We start from the raw sequence: 20,906 nt of genomic DNA, 5'->3' as shown, positions 1-20,906 counted from the left end.
AGAATCCACCTGCAATGCAGGAGACACAGGAGCCATGGACTTGATCCCTGGGTTGGGAAGATTCCCTGGAGAAGGAAATGGCAACCCACTCCAGTATTCTTGCCTGGAGAATCCCATGGACAGAGGAGCCTGGCAGGTTACAGTCCATAGAGTCACAAAGAGTCGGACATAACTGAGCTGCTAAGCTCAAGCACGGGATGTTTAGAAGCATCCCTGGCTTCTACCCAGCTGATGCCTGTAACACTCACTCAGCAGTTGTGACAATCAAAATGGATCTCCAGACTTTGCCACACGTCCCTTGTAGTGCCAAAGCACCACTGATTAGATGGAAGAAATAGTTTGTTGAGATCAGGTTAGGAGTAAGGATAAAGCATAACTGTTCAGTAAGATCAGAGTTTTAAAACAAGTTAGAGGTAATACTGATCTTCCCTGGTGGCTCAGACGGTAAAAGCGTCTGCCTACAATACCTACCATGTAGGAGACCCGGATTCAATCCCTGGGTTGGGAAGATCTCCTGGAGAAGGAAATGGCAACCCACTCCAGTATTCTTGTCTGGAAAATCCCATGGATGGTGGAACCTGGTAGGCTACAGTCCATGGGGTCGCAAAAAGTCGGACACGACTGAGCAACTTCTCTTCAAATACTTCCTAGTGTCTCTGTCTTTAGGCATTTAATTTTAAATGAAGCACTTTTTTTAATTTGTAAGGGAGCTTAACTTCACCATTCCAGTGATTGTTGGATATATTAAGAATGGACTTAAAATATGAAGGTCCTTGTGACTAGCCTTGAAATGATCAAAAAATGTTAGCACTTTTTTCAGTTACCAAGTGAAATGATTATGATGCTGCAGATTTTAATTTATGTATAGAGAAGGCAGTAGCACCCCACTCCAGTACTCTTGCCTGGAAAATCCCATGGATGGAGGAGCCTGGAAGGCTGCAGTCCATGGGGTCGCGAAGAGTCGGACACGACTGAGCAACTTCACTTTCACTTTTCACTTTCATGCATTGGAGAAGGAAATGGCAAACCACTCCAATGTTCTTGCCTGGAGAATCCCAGGGACGGGGGAGCCTGGTGGGCTGCCGTCTATGGGGTCGCACAGAGTCGGACACGAAGTGACTTAGCAGCAAGGGCTATTAACTAGTTAGTTTATTGAGTTTAACTTTGTGTAACTAAAGTTACGAGGTTAAGTGGTGGTTACTGAGGATTTCCATGTAATTTTCTGCCACATGGGCTATTTACTTCATAAGGCTCAACTGATGCAAAGTCACTACTAGCTAGAAATTCTCCAAATGGGGAAATATGTTAGTATTGCTTAAGATACTTTTGGTGTTGTATTAAATTACTCATAATTTTTAGCTGTTGCTGTGCCTGCTTTCTAAATTACAAATCACCAATAGTTTATCAGGTGAATTTTTCAGTATACAGTGAAATATACTCTCCTTATTTGTATGTGGGGCCTATAATATTATAATAACAAAAATTTAAGATATGCATCTTATTGGTGATTCCAGTGTGAATCACCATGCTTTACCGCTAAAGCAGACACAGAAATGCTACACTAAATTTGTTGTACTTTGATAGTTCATGGTCTCTTGTCTCTTGGAAAGTGGGGATGAACTGAACTAGGTGAGTTTTGGGGTCTTCTGTCCTACATAAGTGGTTCAAGATTTTAAAAAATTTGAGAAACAATAATTGAATTTAATTCTCTTGCTTTATGAAGAAGGAAACTGAAGGCCAAAGGGACTAAATGGGCACAGGCATATGACCAATTAGAGCTTGTTCTTTTTCTCTCAGAATGGACAGTGGTAGTTGTATCAGAACACTGGTGAATTTAATTTAGCCCTTCCCTTTCATTGGGCTGTTCAGAATGGTTTTTTCAGATTTAATTTAGTTTATTTTTAATTCAGGTGCAAACTGGAACATACAGTGCTGGATGAAAGAGGACTTGAAATTATTCATCTGTAATATTGAGTCATTATTTAAGAATCCTTTCAAGAATTATGACCTTAAGGTCCATCTTTTATATGTTCTGTAAGTACCAAATAAATAAAATTTGACATTCCCATGACACAATTTTTTTTTTCTGAAATACAAGAGCTTCCATATACAGAAGTAGATTACAAAAGCTCTCCTATCCCTATATTTCCTTTTATATCAGTGTACATTTCTGTATTTTTTGTATGACTTTCTCCTCCCATTAGATTTTCTCTTTTCTCCTCATATTGGTTCAGGTAGCAAGACATTGTAGATGTGGATGGGCATATATTTGCAAAGAAGTGTAAACTCAATTCAGGAGTCTTAGGTATTTGACTGAAGAAAGGGGGAAAGTTTATATTTATTTTTCTGGCAGATTTTTCTCTCATATTTGATCTTTTTATTGTCTTGAAAATGTGTGTGCTTAATATATGTTTGTGCTCGGTAGAAAGCCACAACAGTGGTTTCGAACAGCCATACTTACAATTCTTACAGTAAATAGGTCATTCAAATTTTTCTAATAATTCCAGTGATAATACCTACTATTCCTATTTGAATTAAAATAAAATAGTTTGGCTGTGCTGTGCTAGAAACTGTCCATATTAAGATGAATAGAGACAGAAAGCAGAATGATGGCTGCCGGGGACTAGAGGAGGGGTAATGAAGAATTCTTGTTTAAATGGGTATAGAGTTTCAGTTTGGTAAGATGACAAAAGTTCTGAAGTTGAATGGTAGGGATGGTTACCCAACAGTGTGAATGTACTGTCACTGAATTTTGTACACTTAAAATGGTATATATTGTGTACATTTTACCACAGTAAAAAAATTTAAAGAACACAGATGTCAACAAAAGGATGTATTCAGACACTTTGCTAAATGTGTGTTTTACTTCAACTTTTTAAGATAACTGGAATGGTTGATTTATATATTTCTTCTCACTATTTTGCCATATGTTGTCCTATGTATTTTTAGACTCTATTGTTGGATAGATCTATGTTCGTAACTGTTACATCTTCTTGATATACTTTCCCATTAACCTTACACAACATCATTCTTTGTTTTGCCTCATGCTTTTAATTTTGAAAATGTATTTTGTCTTATATTTTTAAAAAGAATAGTTATAGTCTCTGCTCTTGAGCCATTCATAGATTAGTGATTTGGACAGATATGTACAAATATGTCTCAAAATAGGGTTTGAGTTTTAGTGATTACTGATGTGGGAGCACAAGACTGATGTGAGAGCCTCAGGTGGGGAAGTCTAGTGTGCTAGTGGGAAAAGAGAGGAGTGAAGGTTTCCCTAGGAAGGAGACAGCTGACTTGAGATTTCAAGGTGAGTGAGCTAATAACCAAAATATGAAAAATTTCTTGTATAAAGGTAAATAAGACAAATTTTAGAAGAAGCAAACTACTATCATCCTTATTTTTCTACTGATTATCAGACTGTAGTTAATATTTACAACTTACGTTAAATGGCTGGACTGATTTTTTCTTTTGGCCCTGCCACGTGGCTTGCAGGATCTTAGTTCCCTGCCCAGGGATCAGACTAGTGGCCTCTGCAGTGGAAGTGCTAGTCTCTAACCACTGGACCGCCAGGGGATTCCCTGAACTAATTTTTAAAGTCACCCTAGGAGTAGAACAGATAAGACACCCCCTGCTGTCTCATCTGGACATTGAGTGTGATAGTTTTCACCTCTGATGCTGATCACTGGATAAGTCTAGAAGTCCCTGCAAACCCCTGCTGCTTTAACAAGTGCAGGTCTCATTAGGGCCAGTGTCTTGAATGGGCGTATCTGATTGGTGAGAATGTGCTATGTCTATCTGCCAGTGTTTCAGTCTAACAGAAGAGTAGTTTTTCCAGGCAGATGCTGGGGGCAGCTAGTAGATAAATGTCCACAACAGAAATGACTGAGCTGCAAATCTCAAGAGGCCCAAGAAGCTTAGCTGAGTAGTGAAATAGGGAAGGTGGAGGAGTAATAGGCAATGCACAGCCAAAGGAGAGCATCTAAAGGATGGGAAAGAATGAGCTTGCTTCTAGTTTATAGAAAATGACCCAGCAGAGAAAGAAAAATTGAAGGTATGGTAGAAGGGGACACATTGAATATTTGTGACAGAGAATGAATAGTTGAATAGGCAAATTCCAGAAAAAGAGCACAGATGAAGGGCTGGTCTTAGAGCAAAGGAGACTCACCACAACTTCTGGGTCTTGAGCGGAGAAAGGAAGCCCTGTGGTTGATGAGGATATATTCAACCTCTGGGGCGTAAAGTTTCCTGCTTTATTTAACCAAAACACATTTTAGCTCAGAGAAACTAATTCCTTTACAATGAAGTACATTTTTGTGATGATCTGAATACTTTGGTGGTGATCAAAATCTCACTAGGTGGCATTTGAGAGAATTTCAAATATTATCAGTGAAGTAGGGTAATGCGCCCAGTTTGATAGCTCTATGACCATGTGTAAGGATTTATATTTTATAATGTGTGGGCCATAGTTATGTCTGGAGGTCTGCATTCTATGAGAAGAATATTATGTGTGAATATATCAGAGCATTTCAAAATTGCATAGTAAATTAGGAATAGCTGAGAATTTAAACTTTAGTCAGCTAAGTGGTCATTGGTCTGTTCATCTAGATGGACCCAGAAAAATGAGAAAATTATGATATTAAACAGATTTTTCAACTTGCTCATATGATGAATTTAGTAGATTCTTTCAACCTTCTTTTATTTTGAACTCAGGTTTCTAAAAATATCAATATAGGAAAACCTGTCCTATTGCATACCATTTGAGAAATGTCTTGGTTTTTTTTTCTTTCCACTTATTAAATGAAATAATTTTTATTATTTTTGGCCATACCATGTGGTGTGTGGGATCTTTATTTGCCAGCTGAGGATTGAACCCTGACCCCCTGAAGTGGACGTGTGGAGTCTTACCCCTGGATTGCCAGGGAATTCCCATTTGCCACTTTATTTGTACTCTTCACTGTATGATTTGGTTAATATGTCCATTTTACCAACTCTCACATGCTGTTTCTGTCTTGAATGGTATTTTTGTGTACATCTTTGGGCAATACATCTCCAAATAATTTAAATAAGACTCTTCAGCTCAGGAGAAAGAACTGACCAATATAACAGATGAAACCTCTATGGAATAGGAAATCTATAATGATGATTACTATAGAAAAGTTTTTCATCAAAAGCACCTCCCTAATGCATTAGAGAATTCACAAGAGAACTCTTTCAAATTCTTCTGTGTGTAAATAAGTATATATTTAAAGGGAACTAAAATCTTGCATTGTTTGAACTCAGATATTAATGTTTGTCAGAGAATCCAAAGTACAGCATGACAGATATTTGCTATTTTGAAATTTTCTCTTAAACCTAGGAAGGAAATCCTCTTCTTCCTTTGTGAAGTGCCTGTGAGTACATCAGACACTGAACTGAGTATAGGGAACAGCGTTAAGCAATTCAGACTCAACCCTGCCCTCTTGGACCTAATAGTAAAGATAAAGAACATAAAGTTTGAAAATGCTGTGATATAATACATATGGGGACTTGCAGAAACATATGCTAGAAGTATCTGTTTAGATTCTAAGTGGGGAGAGAAGAATGAACCAGGGAGAATGAAGAGCATTTGCAATAAAACACAGTCAAATAAAGACATTTGAGAACTTGAAATTCCCAAATGTGTGGTTGGGAAGCTGGGGAATGATGAGAAAGCAAGGTGGATAAATAGGCAAGGGTGATGGAGTTTGGACTTTTGTAACTGCTAACACCCAGTTTATTTGTCTCTTCAGAATCACTCTGTCAGCATTCTCAGTGATTTCAGCACCCACCTGAATGGTCTTCAATTTCTTCAAAGCTTTATTTTGACTCTTATTTTCATCACATCTAGTTCACCAATTCTCATGGATCTTGCCACTGCTGATAAGCTGGATCTTTTTTATAATTTCAGTTTCAAGGATCTACTCTTTGACCACCTCTCCCCCAGCCCCTTATATTAGGCCTACTCCCTTTATTACCTCAGCCTCCTGCAGTCTAAGCCAAAGTGTTTCTCTCACAAGATCACACAGCAGCCTGGGAATCTTACTAGGGTTCACTCCATTAGATAAAAGCCCATAGAGCTCTTAGAAATAAGCTCTTCCCTGCCTTCCCTTTGATTTTTGCTCAGAAGCCATTTCTTAGTTCTAACATTTGTTTGCCAACTGGAGAGGCTGAGAATGTTACAACTCTCAAGTACTATTAAAAATTCTTTTGTCTAACAGCCCTTTCTCAAGGAATCTCTCTCCTCTTGCAGCAAGAAGGAACAAGAGGCACTTTCAACACTTGTTTGGAAATTGCCTGGAGAGAGATCACCAGTTCAGTAGGCACCTTCTATTCTGTCCACAGAACCGCAGATGTGTTACATAGCTTTCGGCCACAACATAAGGAAGACCCCATTTCCTCCAGTCTCCAATCACATATTTCCCACTTCCTTTCATGTCCTCACTGGCAGTGTCCTTAAAATGTAGACTTCTGCCAACAGTCTATTCAAGGTATTTCAGGCTTTCTCCACATGCTTCTCCAAATACTTCCAGCCTCTCTCCATCACCTAGTTTGAAAGCCACACCCACTTTTTTAGGTATTATAGCAGCACCCCACTTCCAGGTACTGGTATCTTCCTTGGCTATCTATGCCATATAATAAATTACCCCAAATTTAGTGGCCTAAAACAAAAATCATTCATCATTTCATAGCTTCTGTGGGTCCAGAACCCAACTGCAACATCTGGAGACATCTGCCTCAATGTCTTTCACAAGGCTTCCATGCAGATGTCAGCTGGGACTGCAGTTATTTTAAGGTTCAATTTTAGGAGGATCTGTTTGCGAGCTCACTCCCTCGGCTTCCAAGTTCCTCAGGGACCGCTGGTTAGAGCGCCTTTGTCTCTCCCTGGCTTTGACAGGAGGCCTCCCCCAGTTCTTTGTCTCATGGATTCTCCATAGAGCACATCACAGTATGGCAGCTGGCTTCCCTTAGAGGGAACCTGAGAAACTCACTGATGATCTTGCTTTTGGTTTCCACTGGGAAAATGGGAGTGGGGGTGTGAGTTCTCGTTTTCGCTTTTCTCACCAAAATCTATCAGCTTGCTGATGTCTGTGCCTGTGCAGTTTTCCTTGTCATCTTTAACTGCTAATGTGTTCCAATATAAAATGAACCCTTTCTTCTGTGTTTTGAGTCCCATCCCGTGTTGTCACTCAAGGAATTTGTTCTTGCAATTATTTCCTCTGGTTCCTGCATCATCAAGTTTTCCTGTCAGCCAATACATATGCTGCAATAACTCTCATTTACTTTTCAATTTATGTTTTAATTGGAGTATAATTACTTTACAATGTTTTGTTAGTTTCTGCTGTACAGCAATGTGAATAAGCTCTAATTATAAATATACCTCCTCCCTCTTAAGCCTTCCTCCCACCTCCCCATCTCACCCCTTTAGGTCATAACGAGCTAAGCTCCCTGCTATATAGCAGCTTCACACTAGCTATCTCTTTTACACATGATAGTGTATTTATGTCAATGTTGCTCTCGCAATTCATCCCACCCTCTCCTTCCCCTCCTGTGTCGACAAGTCCATTCTCTATGTCTGTCTCTATTCCTGCCCTACAAATAAGTTCATCAGTACCATTTTTCTAGATTCCATGTATGTGCATTAATATACAATATTTATTTTTCTGTTTCTGACATAATTCACTCTGTATGACAGACTCTAGCTTCATCTAAATCATTACAAATGACTCACTTTCATTCCTGCTGCTCAATTTCATTCCAGATTTTTATGGCTGAGCAACATTTAATTACATATATATATATACACACACACACACCAAATCAATAACTCCCATTTAAAATATGGATTTCCTTGGTCACAAATTTCCACCAAGTAATTACCCAGTTTCACTACTGCCTTTAAAGAAAACCAAGTTTTGAACTATGTGAATACAGTCTTCAGAAGTTAATATAAAAAGGTCAACAAAACTGTCTTCTGGCCATAAGGGAATAGTATATTCTGGAATTACTCCTCTATTATAAACAATTAGAAAGCCTGATAAAAGAAGAAACATCTATTTTCAGATAATGGACAAAGTCAAAACAGAACAGTGATTCCTGAGAGAAGGAAACAAAGCAAGTTCTATATTATTAATGTTTTCTGGGCTGGAGGCAACTTCCAGGTCATGATACAAGGAGGGGGAACTCAAACAGAACCCTACAATATTGCTGAACTGAGGAGACAAGAGAGAAGAGTTCAGAGTAAAATGGGGCTTGATTAATGGAGCAGAATACTCAAAGTAGAGAGGTACAGAGAAATTAGCATATAGTTCAGTTCAGTCGCTCAGTCAATTCTGACTCTTTGCAACCCCATGGACTGCAGCACGCCGGGCCTCCCTGTCCATCACCAGCTCCGAGAGTTTACTCAAACTCATGTCCATTGAGTCGGTGATGCCATCCAACCATCTCATCCTCTGTCGTCCCCTTCTCCTCCTGCCTTCAATCTTTCCCAGCATCAGAGTCTTTTAAAATGAGTCAGTTCTTCTCATTCGGTGGCCTAAGTATTGGAGTTTCAGGTTCAATATCAGTCCTTCCAATGAACATTCAGGACTGATTTCCTTTAGGATGGACTGTTGGATCTCCTTGCGGTCCAAGGGACTCTCAAGAGTCTTCTCCAACACCACAGTTCAAAAGCATCAATTCTTCATCACTCAGCTTTCTTTATAGTTCAACTCTCACATCCATACATGACCACTGGAAAAACCACAGCCTTGACTAGACAGACCTCTGTTGGCAAAGTAATGTCTCTGCTTTTTACTATGCTGTCTAGGTTGCTCATAACCTTTCTTCCAAGGAGTAAGTGTCTTTTAACTTCATGGCTGTAGTCACCATCTGCAGTGATTTTGGAACCTAAAAAAATAAAGTCTCTTACTGTTTCCCCATCTATTTGCCATGAAGTGATGGGACCAGATGCCATGATCTTCATTTTCTGAATGTTGAGCTTTAAGCCAACTTTTTCACTCTCCTCTTTCACTTACATCAAGAGGCTCTTTAGTTTTTCTTCACTTTCTGCCATAAGGGTGGTGTCATCTGCATATCTGACGTTATTGATATTTCTTCTGGCAATCTTGATTCCAGCTTGTGCTTCATCCAGCCCAGCGTTTCTCATGATGTACTCTGCATATAAGTTAATTAAGCAGGGTGACAATATACAGACTTGATGTACTCCTTTCCCTGTTTGGAACCAGTCTGTTCCATGTCCAGTTCTAACTGTTGCTTCCTGACCTGTATACAGATTTCTCAAGAGGCAGGTCAGGTGATCTGGTATGCTCATCTCTTTCAGAATTTTCCACAGTTTGTGGTGATCCACACAGTCAGTGGCTTTGGCATAGTCAATAAAGCAGAAATAGATGTTTTTCTGGAACTCTCTTGCTTTTTCGATAATCCAATGGGTGTTGGCAATTTGATCTCTGGTTCCTCTGCCTTTTCTAAAACCAACTTGAACATCTGGAAGTTCATAGTTCACTTATTGTTGAAGCCTGGCTTGAAGAATTTTGAGCATTACTTTACTAGCGTGTGAGATGAGTGCAATTGTGCGGTAGTTTGAGCATTCTTTGGCATTGCCTTTCTTTGGGCATAGTGTTTCTTTAGACATAGTGTTATTTAATCAAGAAGCTGTATGCAAGCCACAATGCTAGGCTCTGTGAGAAGTACTTTCTATTCTTTTGCTCTTACCTTTTTTTCTTTCCTTCCCCTTCTCCTTTTCCTTCCTTCTTTCCCATCAAGATGGACTCACAGATTATTATTTTATTTGATGAGCTATACAAATTATTATTTTGTTTGATGAGCTATTCAGTTACTATTATTATTTATTTTTTTGATCACACTGTCCAACATTTGCTGAGGTGGGGCTTATTTAAACTGGCTTCTGTGTCCTTTTGATGTTTTCCATCTATCTTTTTTTTTTTTTTTAAATAGGACTCCTTACTTTCTAACACTACAAGAAATTTCAGTTTGATTTTATGCTTTTCCTGCTCTGACACTGGAATCGGCCATTTCTCCAAGGAGCCCTGATTCCATTTTGTTGGAGAATGATGTTCACAAAGTGGTGTCTGGGGGCTAAATGCTCACTATTCCTTGAGTGGCATTGTTTCTAGGCCCCCTTAGTTACAGAGTTTGTTATATGTATGCATACACACAGTACACACACAATGTGCATAATACACATAATACTCAGAAATCTGTATTTTTGTATCTCTCTGTATATACATAACAAAAAAGCGTGTGTTCATACTGATATCTCTTGTTCTAGTTCAAAACTGCAGGATCTATTCTAGCAGTGCTTTTCTTTTCTTGTAACAATAGTGACTTCAGTCATGAAATTAAAGACACTTGCTCCTTGGAAGGAAAGCCATGACAAACCTAAACAGCATATTAAAAGACAAAGACATCACTTTGCCAACAAAGGTCCAGATAGTCATAGCTATGATTTTTCCAGTCATCATGGATGGATGTGAGAGTTGGATCATAAACAAGGCTGAGTGCTGAAGATTTGATGCCTTTGAATTGTGTTGCTGGAGACGCTCTTGAGAGTCCCTTGGACAGCAAGGAGATCAAACCAGTCAATCCTAAAGGAAATCAACCCTGAATACTCACTGGAAGGACTGATGCTGAAACTGGCAATACTTTGGCCATCTGATGTGAAGAGCCAACTCATTGGAAAAGACTCTTAGGCTGGAAAAGATTGAGGGCAGGCCTAGAAGGTGGGCAACAGAAGATGAGATGGTTAGATGGCATCACCGACTTAATAGACATGAGTTTGAACAAACTCCAGGAGATAGTGAAGGACAGAGGAGCCTGGTGTGCTGCAGTCCATGGGGTCACAAAGAGTGGACATGACTTAGTGACTGAGCAACAACAAACACCTTTTTCTAGAAGTGAGAAATCATGCTTCCCTTTCCAACAATATGTTACCTAGTTGCTTAGTCCTAAAATACACACAAAGTAATTTTGGAATAGCTAAGCCATACTGCTGTAGGAAACAAAGAGTACAGTGTACAGTAACTAGAGTACAGTGTCTGTGTTGACTCACCTTGCCTTTGCCAATGCTGAAGGTTGCATGATTGAGATACTGTGCAGTTAACTAGGGTATCCCCTCCCCTTCCACTTCACATGGTTATGTTGTTAACTTGATATATATTTAGGTCCCTTTGCTTTTGTTTGTATTCCTTTTTTCTTTTTTTCTTCCTTCATCTCCTCCTTGATGATTTTCCATTTGTTTGGTAATATCATACAACTGACAAGTACTTTGTGTTATACAGAATGCTTCTTAAATTTGTCTCCTTGATGAAATTTGTCAGCTTCTCACCTGGACCTAATTCATGAGGTCTGGGCTGAGTTTGCATTTCTATCAAGTTCCAGATGATGCTAATATTATTGGCTTGGGAACCATACTATGAGAACCTCTGATCTATGACACTTACTAAAAACAGATTCCTTGGCCCCAGATATATTGAATTCCATGGAGGGTCCAGGAATCTAGTTTTAAAAGGCACCAGGTGATTTTTATGATGAAACTAGTCTGAGATGCTAACCTGTCTTTTGAAATTCCTTTTGATGGGTAAAGTAGACTTTTGGGAGTAACATTTGTATAGGTTACCAGTCTGAAATTTAAAATGTGACTTGATTAAATTATTCACAAAACTATGCTAAATTTTCCAGTTATTTAATGGTTCACCAACTATGTTTTGCTCTCAGTTTATGTCACAGTAAAGAACACTCATTTGGTGTTACTCCTATAATAATTTAGTGTAGATCTTTCTTAGAGAAGTTTTAAAATATTGATAGAAAATTTTGGGGGGAAATAAGTAACATGACCAAAGGTTAGAGGATAGAATGTGCTTTCTATAAACCACTGCGACTAAAAGATGAAATTTCAGTACTAATTATATACCTAGCTTCTGAGTAGAAATATTGCTTGAATTGTGAAATTTGCAAAGGAACCAAATTTAAAATTATTTGACAACCTTTTCATTATTTTCACTTGCAAGTATCAGTTCAGTTTAGTCGCTCAGGCGTGTCCGACTCTTTGCAACCCCATGAATCACAGCACGCAAGGCCTCTCTGTCCATCACCAACTCCCGGAGTTCACTCAGACTCACGCCCATCAAGTCAGTGATGCCATCCAGCCATCTCATCCTCTGTTGTCCCCTTCTCCTCCTGCCCCCAATCCCTCCCAGCAACAGAGTCTTTTCCAATGAGTCCACTCTTCGCACGAGGTGGCCAAAGTACTGGAGTTTCAGCTTTAGCATCAGTCCTTCCAAAGATCACCCAGGGCTGATCTCCTTCAGAATGGACTGGTTGGATCTCCTTGCGGTCCTCATATATAGAGGGATTAAATAAATAGTGGCACTAAATTTATGTGTGTGAGTACTGGCAATGCATAAAATATTTTGCTGAATAAACATTTTTCAAGAATGTCAGAAATTCTTAAGTTTTGATTATTTTAAGCCAATGTATTGCTTTCTTATTTTAAAAATTTGATCACCATTTTGATTTACACTACTTTGAAATTTTGATAATTTACACTACTTTGATATTATCAAAATTTTAAAGTACCTTTTAAAACTCTGTTTTCTTCTTTGAAATAATTTGATTTATTTATTTTATTTTTGGCTGTACTGGGTCTTTGCTGCTACGTGTGGGCTTTCTCTAGTTGTGGTGAGTGGAGGCTTCTCTTGTTGTAGATCATGGTCTCCAGAGCATGAGGGCTTTAGTAGCTGGGGCACACAAGCTTAGTTGCCCCATGGGATGTAGAATCTTCCCAGATCAGGGATTGAACCCATGACCCGTACATTGGCAGGTGTATTCTTAACCACTGGACCACCAGGGAAGTCCTTGAAGTATCATTTGATGTATGTAAATACTTAAAACTTTAAAAAATCTTTTGGAAGATAAAAGAAGTTCTTATGCTTACTTTGACAAGTAACAAGGCTGTATAGTCCAGGTTTCACACAAACTTGGAAAAACTGCTCTAATAAATGTGAGAAATATCTAGTGTTTTCCTCAAGGAAAAAATAATTCAAAATAATTCTATAATTTTCTAATTTTCTGAATTTTTGAAATATTAACAATTCAGATTATAATTATTCTTTGGTTGTGGCCATTAAAATCTTTACTAATCCCTTAAGTAAAATGATAATGGTAACAGTGAACTTATCTTGTGATTATAAGGCATCTTGGGTGTAATGAATTGAGTACTGAACATGGAAGCATGAGACTTAAGATGAATTCCAGTCCATGTTCTCCCTGAGCCTCAGTTTTTTACTTGTAAAATAGGTAATATTAGTTCCCTCATAAAGTGGTTTGACGGAGAAGGCAATGGCACCCCACTCCAGTACTCTTGCTTGGAAAATCCCATGGACGGAGGAGCCTGGTGGGCTGCAGTCCATGGGGTCGCTAAGAGTCAGACACGACTGAGCGACTTCACTTTCACTTTTCACTTTCATTGGAGAAGGAAATGGCAACCCACTCCAGTGTTCTTGCCTGGAGAATCCCATGGATGGGGGAGCCTGGTGGGCTGCCGTCTATGGGGTCAGACACAACTGAAGTGACTTAGCAGCAGCAGCAGCTGCAAAGTGGTTTGAAAAATTGAAGTAGATAGTGATCCTCAAGATGTTTTGTGTGCATTATAGATGTGCTAAATAGTGAGATTTGATGGTATATTTAATGTGGTTTCTATATTGTTGTGTTCTTTTTTCATCAAGTAGTCACCAGTTCAGTTCAGTCGCCCAAGTCGAGTCTGACTCTTTGTGACTCCATGGACTGCAGCACGCCAGGCTTTCCTGTCCATCACCAGCTCCCGGAGTTTACTCAAACTAATGTCCATTGAGTCAGTGATGCCATTCAATCATCTCATTCTCTGCCGTCCCCTTCTCCTCCCGCCTTCAATCTTTCCCAGCATCAGGGTCTTTTCAAATGAATCAGGTGGTCAAAGTATTGGAATTCAGCTTCAACATCAGTCCTTCCAATGAATATTCAGGACTGATTTCCTTTAGGATGGACTGTTGGATCTCCTTACAGTCCAAGGGATTCTCAAGAGTCTTCTCCAACACCACAGTTCAAAAGCATCAGTTCTTCAGTGCTCAGGTTTCTTTATAGTCCAACTCTCACATCCATACATAACCACTGGAAGAACCATAGCCTTGACTAGACAGACCTTTGTTAGCAAAGTAATGTCTCTGATTTTTAATATGATGTCTAGGTAGGTCAAAACTTTTTTTCCAAGGAGTAAGCCTCTTTTAACTTCATGGCTGCAATCACCATCTGCAGTGATTTTGGAGTCCCCCAAAATAAAGTCTATCACTATTTCTACTGTTTTCCCATCTATTTCCCATGAAGTGATGGGACCAGATACCATGATCTTCATTTTCTGAATGTTGACCTTTAAGCCAACTTATTCACTCTCCTCTTTCACTTTCATCAAGAGGCTCTTCAGTTCCTCTTCACTTTCTGCCATAAGGGTGGTGTCATCTGCATATCTGAGGTTACTGATATTTCTCCTGACAATCTTGATTCCAGCTTGTGCTTCATCCAGCCCCGCATGTCTCATGATGTACTCTGCATAGAAGTTAAATAAACAGTGTGACAATATACAGCCTTGATGTACTCCTTTCCCTATTTGGAACCAGTCTATTGTTCCATGTCCAGCTCTAACTGTTGCTTCCTGACCTGCATACAGATTTCTCAAGAGGCAGCTCAGGTGGTCTGGTATACTGGTAGTTAGCAGTAGGGAGTACGAAATGTTTTTGGCCTATAGCTGGGATAGAAAATCTTTTTTTTTAAAGGTGAAGATAATAAATATTTTAGGCTTTACTCTCCGTTCTCTCTGTATCACAACCTTGTGGTCATAGTTACTAATGAATGAATTAGTAAATGAATGAGCATGACTGTGTTTATCGACACTTAAATGTGAATTTTATATAATTTCCATGATTGTGGAATATTCTTCCTTCTTTTTTTAAGCCAGTAGATAATGTAAGAAATGCTTCTTAGCTCATAGGCTGTACAAAAGCAATTGTATTTGGCTTGTGGGATACAGTTTCCTCACCCCTGAGTTTCATGATGGGATTATCTGTTGGAATGATTTGGGAAATTACTGTGTGGAGATTTTTCCTAAAAACCCTACAAATTATGAAATACTATGATATATATTGTATAGTACATGTATTCTATAATACATAATCATTATATATCCTCATTATAAATATATACTATGCATATTTTTGTGTATACTGAAATTATAAAGTAAATGAAAATGAGATTTATTAAATAGAACACAGCAGTGAAGTGGTAGAGAAACCACAGAGTTAATCTCTTTAGGAATCAGCCCTATTCTATAAATATCCACTGTATTTAGAAAAAAATGGCATTGGTGAGACCATCTAAAGTAAGAGTATAATTCTAACTTTTCTTCTTATTTTACAAAAGAAAAAAATCATCAGAATTTCCTCTTAAAAATATTGGTGGGGAATATGTTTTCTGTTCAGTTCTTTTTTGCCTTAAAATTTGGAAGTTTTTCAGTCAAAGCATAATACAAGCTACAAGCATATATCTGACATAAAATACTGCAATTTATTTAATTTGTTGCATACTCTTTTGATAAAAACTTTTAATATTTTAAAAACACATAAAAACCATGGTGCGATATTTTTAAAAATCACATTTTATTGGAATTGTTTAAAGGTTTAGGTGAAGTTGAAAGTGCTAAGTCATTCTACCTTCAATTCAAAATGGAATTTTATGAATGTATAGCATTTTGAAATTTTCAAAAACACTTTTTTGGCACAGTATTTTTATTTTAAGGTAAAGTTTGCATATAATAAAATGCACCTTAAATATAAGGTTGATGAATTTTGAGAAGTATGTTCACCTATGTAACCAATATCTTAATCAAATACATTGCATTTCTCTAATAATTAATGATGTTGAACACCTTTTCATATGTTTTTTGGCCATGTGTATGTCTTCATTGGAGAAATGTCTGCCCATTTTTTGATTGACCCTTTTGTTATCTTTTTATCTTTCATAGTATCTTTTGAAGAACAGAAGTTTTTAATATTGATAAAAATCAAATTATCAATTTGTAATTTTGTGACTCGTGCTTTTGTGTTGCATCTAAGAAATTATTATTTAAAACAAGGTCACAAGTTTTTTTCCCAAATTTTCTTCTGATTCATAGCTTTAAATTCTGCATTTAGATTAATGATCTGTTTTGAATTAATATTTGAATCTTATGTGAGGTGTGGATTAAAGTTGAATTTTTGTGTGGAGGGGGGCGTATAGATATCCCACTGTTTCAGCACAATTTATTGAAAAGATTACTCTGTCTCCACAGAATTGCTTTTGCACCTTTGTAGAAAATTGATTGTCCATATAGGTGTTGGTTTCTTCTGTTCCATTAATCTATTTTTTTCTCTTTATGTTCATACTCCTTTGGCTTGATTATTGTAGCTTATTAGCTCTGACTTCTTGTTTTATTATTTTAGTGGTGGCTTTAGGATTTAGAATATAGGTCTTTAACTTAATATAGCCGAACTGATGTTATACCTCCAACTAGCATTTCACCACTACATGTGTAGTGGGAGAAATTTATAGCTGTATATATACACGTCTCCCCTTTACCCAAGTTTGGTACTAATGTCATACATTTTATTTCTACCTATGTTATAAACCGCACACTTTATGGTTATTAAGTTTGCTTTAATTAGTCAATAAATATTTATCCTTTAAGTTAAATTTCATTTCTTTGTGTGGAACCAGACTTCTATTTGCTATCATTTTCTTTTTGTCTGAAGGACTTCCTTCAGCATTTTTTTTTCTAAAGGAAGTTTTTGCAAGTTTGATTGATGATAAATTCTTTCCATTTTGGTGTGTCTGTAAAAAGCCTTTATTACATGTTTATTTTGAAAGCTATTTTTATTGAATATAGGATTTAAAAATCATGATTTTTCTTTCAGTACTTCACTGTTGCCTCATTGTCTTCTTGCTTATATTATTTCTAACTTGCTTTATTGATTCTAACTTACACTGATTGCTAACTTGCTTTAACCCTTATCTTTGTGTCTCTGCTATAATGTAGCTTCCCCCCCCAGAAGCTCTATAAGCTGGGTGTGCAGAACAGTTTACCTCAATTTGGATTTTGTGTCCTCCATTTTAAACATATCTAGTGCTTTCACATGTATGTTAATACGGAGCTCTTCTTTTCTCATATAGGCTTGACGTGTTAGGAGAGTCACCTCTGCTCCCCCAGAAAGACAGTTTTCAGGTTGCTCAGTGCAACTGCAGTGTTCCTGAATGCTGTGAATGTCGTGTACCTGTGCCAACAGCCAAGCTCAATAACACCCTTCTTATGTATTTGAAAATCACATCTGGTGGAGCAGTTTTTCACTCACCTCCAATGTCAGCTCAGCCCATTAATGTTGGTAAGTTGTGCCTAAGAAAGATAATATCTTTAAACATCAGTCATTCAAACAGGCTGAAAATTGTTTACAAGATGTTTCATTAGCTTATCTCACTTTGACTGACACTGTAATGATGATAAATGTAGTCCTAAGGGGTATTAAAAGCAGCTTCTAGAATGATTTAACAACAGTATAGATATTTCTGCAATTGTAACAAATTCATTTTGAAAACAGTTTGATTTCTTTAAATCCTAGGTCAGTCTAATGGATATGTTTTGTTTGGTTATGACTTTTTCACATCTCAGATAACTATTTCTGAAAATAATTAAAAGCTCTTTTTTACCTGACTTTATGCCTTCAATAAATATTTTTTAGAGACTCGTGGGTATCAGTCACTGATCTAGGGGCTGGGGGAAACAATGGTGAGTGAGACAAAGTTCCTTCCTCACAGAGCAGGGGTAGACAATACTGGGCAGAGAAAAACAATATAAACATAAGCAAACTAATTGGCTGTACAAATCTGATTAGAAGAAAAACTTATATAATAGACAAGTGCCCACATTATTAGTGCAAAGATTCCCCAGATTTCTTTCATCAGCTTGAATATATAATTATAAATATTCAGTGTATTCAATTACATTATTCAACGTGAATAATATAGATGAATGTTAAATTATTAATTTATTAACTCAGTTTTGTGTGTATGTGTTAAATTATGTTACATATGATACATAATTTAATAGTGTTACTGTTTTACATTTCCTGAAATAATTATTGCAAATTTTTTATGTGCTTCTCTGCATCATTGTTTTTGCCATCACTGGAACCACTTTTTCAGACATCTGACACCATATTCCTTACAACTTCATCCTCACTTCTTTTTAAGTACTAAGGGTATAGTATTTTTTGAATCTATGTATGATGTCATATTTAACATTAGGACTTTTAAAAATAAAAATAAAAACAAAAAACAAAAACAAAACAAAAAAAACATTAGGACTTTTAAATAACTTGTCTTTTAGGGATATATTTGTGATTTCCATGTGATTACTATGATATCCAAGCAATTCAGTCATGATGTTATACCCTAGAGGAAAAAAAAAATCTATAAAATGTCATTATCTTCTCTTTTTAAAACCAGTTCTATCAAGTGATTTTTAAGAAGTATTTAGAGCCAACATTGAATTAAATTGTTTTTAAAAATAAAGTAGTTAAGACAAGGTGTTGTCATAAACTTTATAAGAAACTTTAAAAAATTTGTCTTATTTCAGATAATTTTGGGGAAAAAAAATCTTTTTTTTGTATTTGGGTATATGTGATTAAGATCCCAAAATTGAAAGAAATAAAATAAGACAAATTGTACGATAGAGACTATCAGGTGTAAGGGTCTATTATTTCAGCTATGGAAGTGCTCTTTTAGGAAATAGCATTTTCAACTTAAAGAAAAAGAGATAACTATGGAAAAATAAGACAAATTGTACGATAGAGACTATCAGGTGTAGGTGTCTATTATTTCAGCTATGGAAGTCCTCTTTTAGGAAATAGTATTTTAAACTTAAAGAAAAAGAGATAACTATGGAAAAATCCAGAACAAAAGGTGCTCTAAGCAGGAAGAACAGCACTCACAAAATTCCTGGGATAGAATGAGCTCAGAATTTGGAAGAACCAAAGACAAGAACCTTTTGCTTGGAGTAATTAAGGTAGGAGAACATTCAGAGATGTGGTTAGAGAGTCATCTGCATTCAGATCATACCACAGGCTATGGTTACAAAGTTTGGATTTTATTCTAATTGCAGTGTAAGCTTTTGTACCAGGAGAGTGATGTGATCAGACGTGTGTGTATGTGTGTGTGTGTGGGCACACACAAGCACACATGTGTGCTCATGCACATGTTTAAAATGTATGCTCTATTGAAGAAATAAATTGATGGGGAAGGGAAAAAGGATACTTGCAAGAATGGAAGCAGAGGAGTCAGATAGGCAGCTGCTAGAGTTGTCCAGTTGGCTTGGGGTTGCTGTAGTGAAGTAAAGAAATGTTCAGGCTTGGGATCTATTAGGAGATGGTGTTTCCCTCATACTCAGTTGGTAAAGAATCTACCTGCAATGCAGGAGACCCCAGTACAATTACTGGATTGGGAAGATCCACTGGAGAAGGGGTAGGCTACCCAGTCCAGTATTCTTGGTCTTCCCTTGTGGCTCAGCTGGTAAAGAATCTGCCTGCAATGTGGGAGACCTAGGTTCAATCCCTGGGTTGGGAAGATCCCCTGGAGAAGGGAAAGGCTAGCCACTCCAGTATTGTGGCCTGGAGAATTCCATGGACTGTATAATCCATGAGGTTGCAAAGAGTCGTACACGACTGAGTGACTTTCACTTTCACTTTTCAGGAGATGGTGCAGACTGAAGTGGATTGGGTATGGAGTGTGAAGGACAGAGAGGAGTCAAGGATGATACTTAGGCTTGGACCTGGTTAGTAGCAGAATAGCATTACCAAATGGGGATATTGGAGATAATTAGGTGTGTGACGAATTATATTTGAGATGCTTATTAGAAATCAAAGAGACGTTGAGTAGGTAGTTAGATATATGATTCTAGAGTTCCAGGAGATATATATTTGGGAGTCTCTAGCATCAGATGTTTATGGGATTGTATGAGATCACATATTTAGAGTCCAGTGAGAGAAAGACTGAGTCAATCAGAGAGAAGAGGAGTAAAGGAATGTGACGGCTGGAAACCAGGTGGACAAAGTATTTCTACTTGTCTGCTACTCACAGAATAAGCAGTTGGGACACTGCTGAGAGATGGAGCAAAATGAATCAGACAATTGACATTGGATTCAGCAAAGAGTAGTAACCTTGGTAAGAGTAGTTTCAGTGACTAGCAAGAAGGAAGACCTGATCAGAATAGGTTGGTTAGGAAAATGGGATGCAAAATGGAGAGTAAGTAATGCCAGCTCTTTGGAGGAATTTTCCCCTGAAAGAAGCCAGTATGTGTGGTCTCTGACTGAGTACCTAGGGGATCCAGGAAAAGATTTATTGTTAGATTTCTAATATAAAGGCATATGTGTATGCATATAAGAAATGTAAAATAGTTTATAATTTTATGATTTCACTTCTGTTTGGTGTCTATTTTGTTTTCTATCTTTTTGGTCATGAATTTCACCTGTTACTTCTAGACTTTAGAGTTTAGCCATTCCTGCTTTAAAGTAACTAAAATTTGTAATATGTCACAGAGCGTAAAACTTCATTAATTTTGACTTGAAGAAAAGGAAAAAACTATGACTGAATTCTTGAAATTATGGAATGTGTAAAATATTAATGTGCCATTATTTTTTTTAAATAAAATACATGTCAGTATATATTTCAATGTAATGATGATTTCTATGTTTATGAGTAACTCTTGTTAATCGTAAAAATCTTGAAAGCATAGAGATGCACACAGAAGAAAAATGCAT

At 37.4% G+C, this 20,906-nt stretch overlaps 1 protein-coding gene across 2 annotated transcripts in view; it reads left to right on the top strand.

Annotated features, from left to right (window-relative positions):
• LEPR (leptin receptor) overlaps positions 1–20,906 on the top strand; it is a 92,910-nt gene that overhangs the window by 26,859 nt on the left and 45,145 nt on the right. For both annotated transcript variants that reach the window (XM_044944888.2, XM_025288536.3), the window contains exons 5-6: positions 1,911–2,034; positions 17,269–17,477. In XM_044944888.2, the coding sequence (XP_044800823.1) occupies positions 1,911–2,034; positions 17,269–17,477 (333 nt within the window). The remainder of the gene's footprint in view (positions 1–1,910; positions 2,035–17,268; positions 17,478–20,906) is intronic.

This window comes from Bubalus bubalis, chromosome 6 (assembly GCF_019923935.1).
Source record: "Bubalus bubalis isolate 160015118507 breed Murrah chromosome 6, NDDB_SH_1, whole genome shotgun sequence".
Taxonomy (NCBI): Eukaryota; Metazoa; Chordata; class Mammalia; order Artiodactyla; family Bovidae; genus Bubalus; species Bubalus bubalis.
Note: the sequence above shows the minus strand (reverse complement) of the source record. Positions and strands in the feature narration are given on the sequence as shown.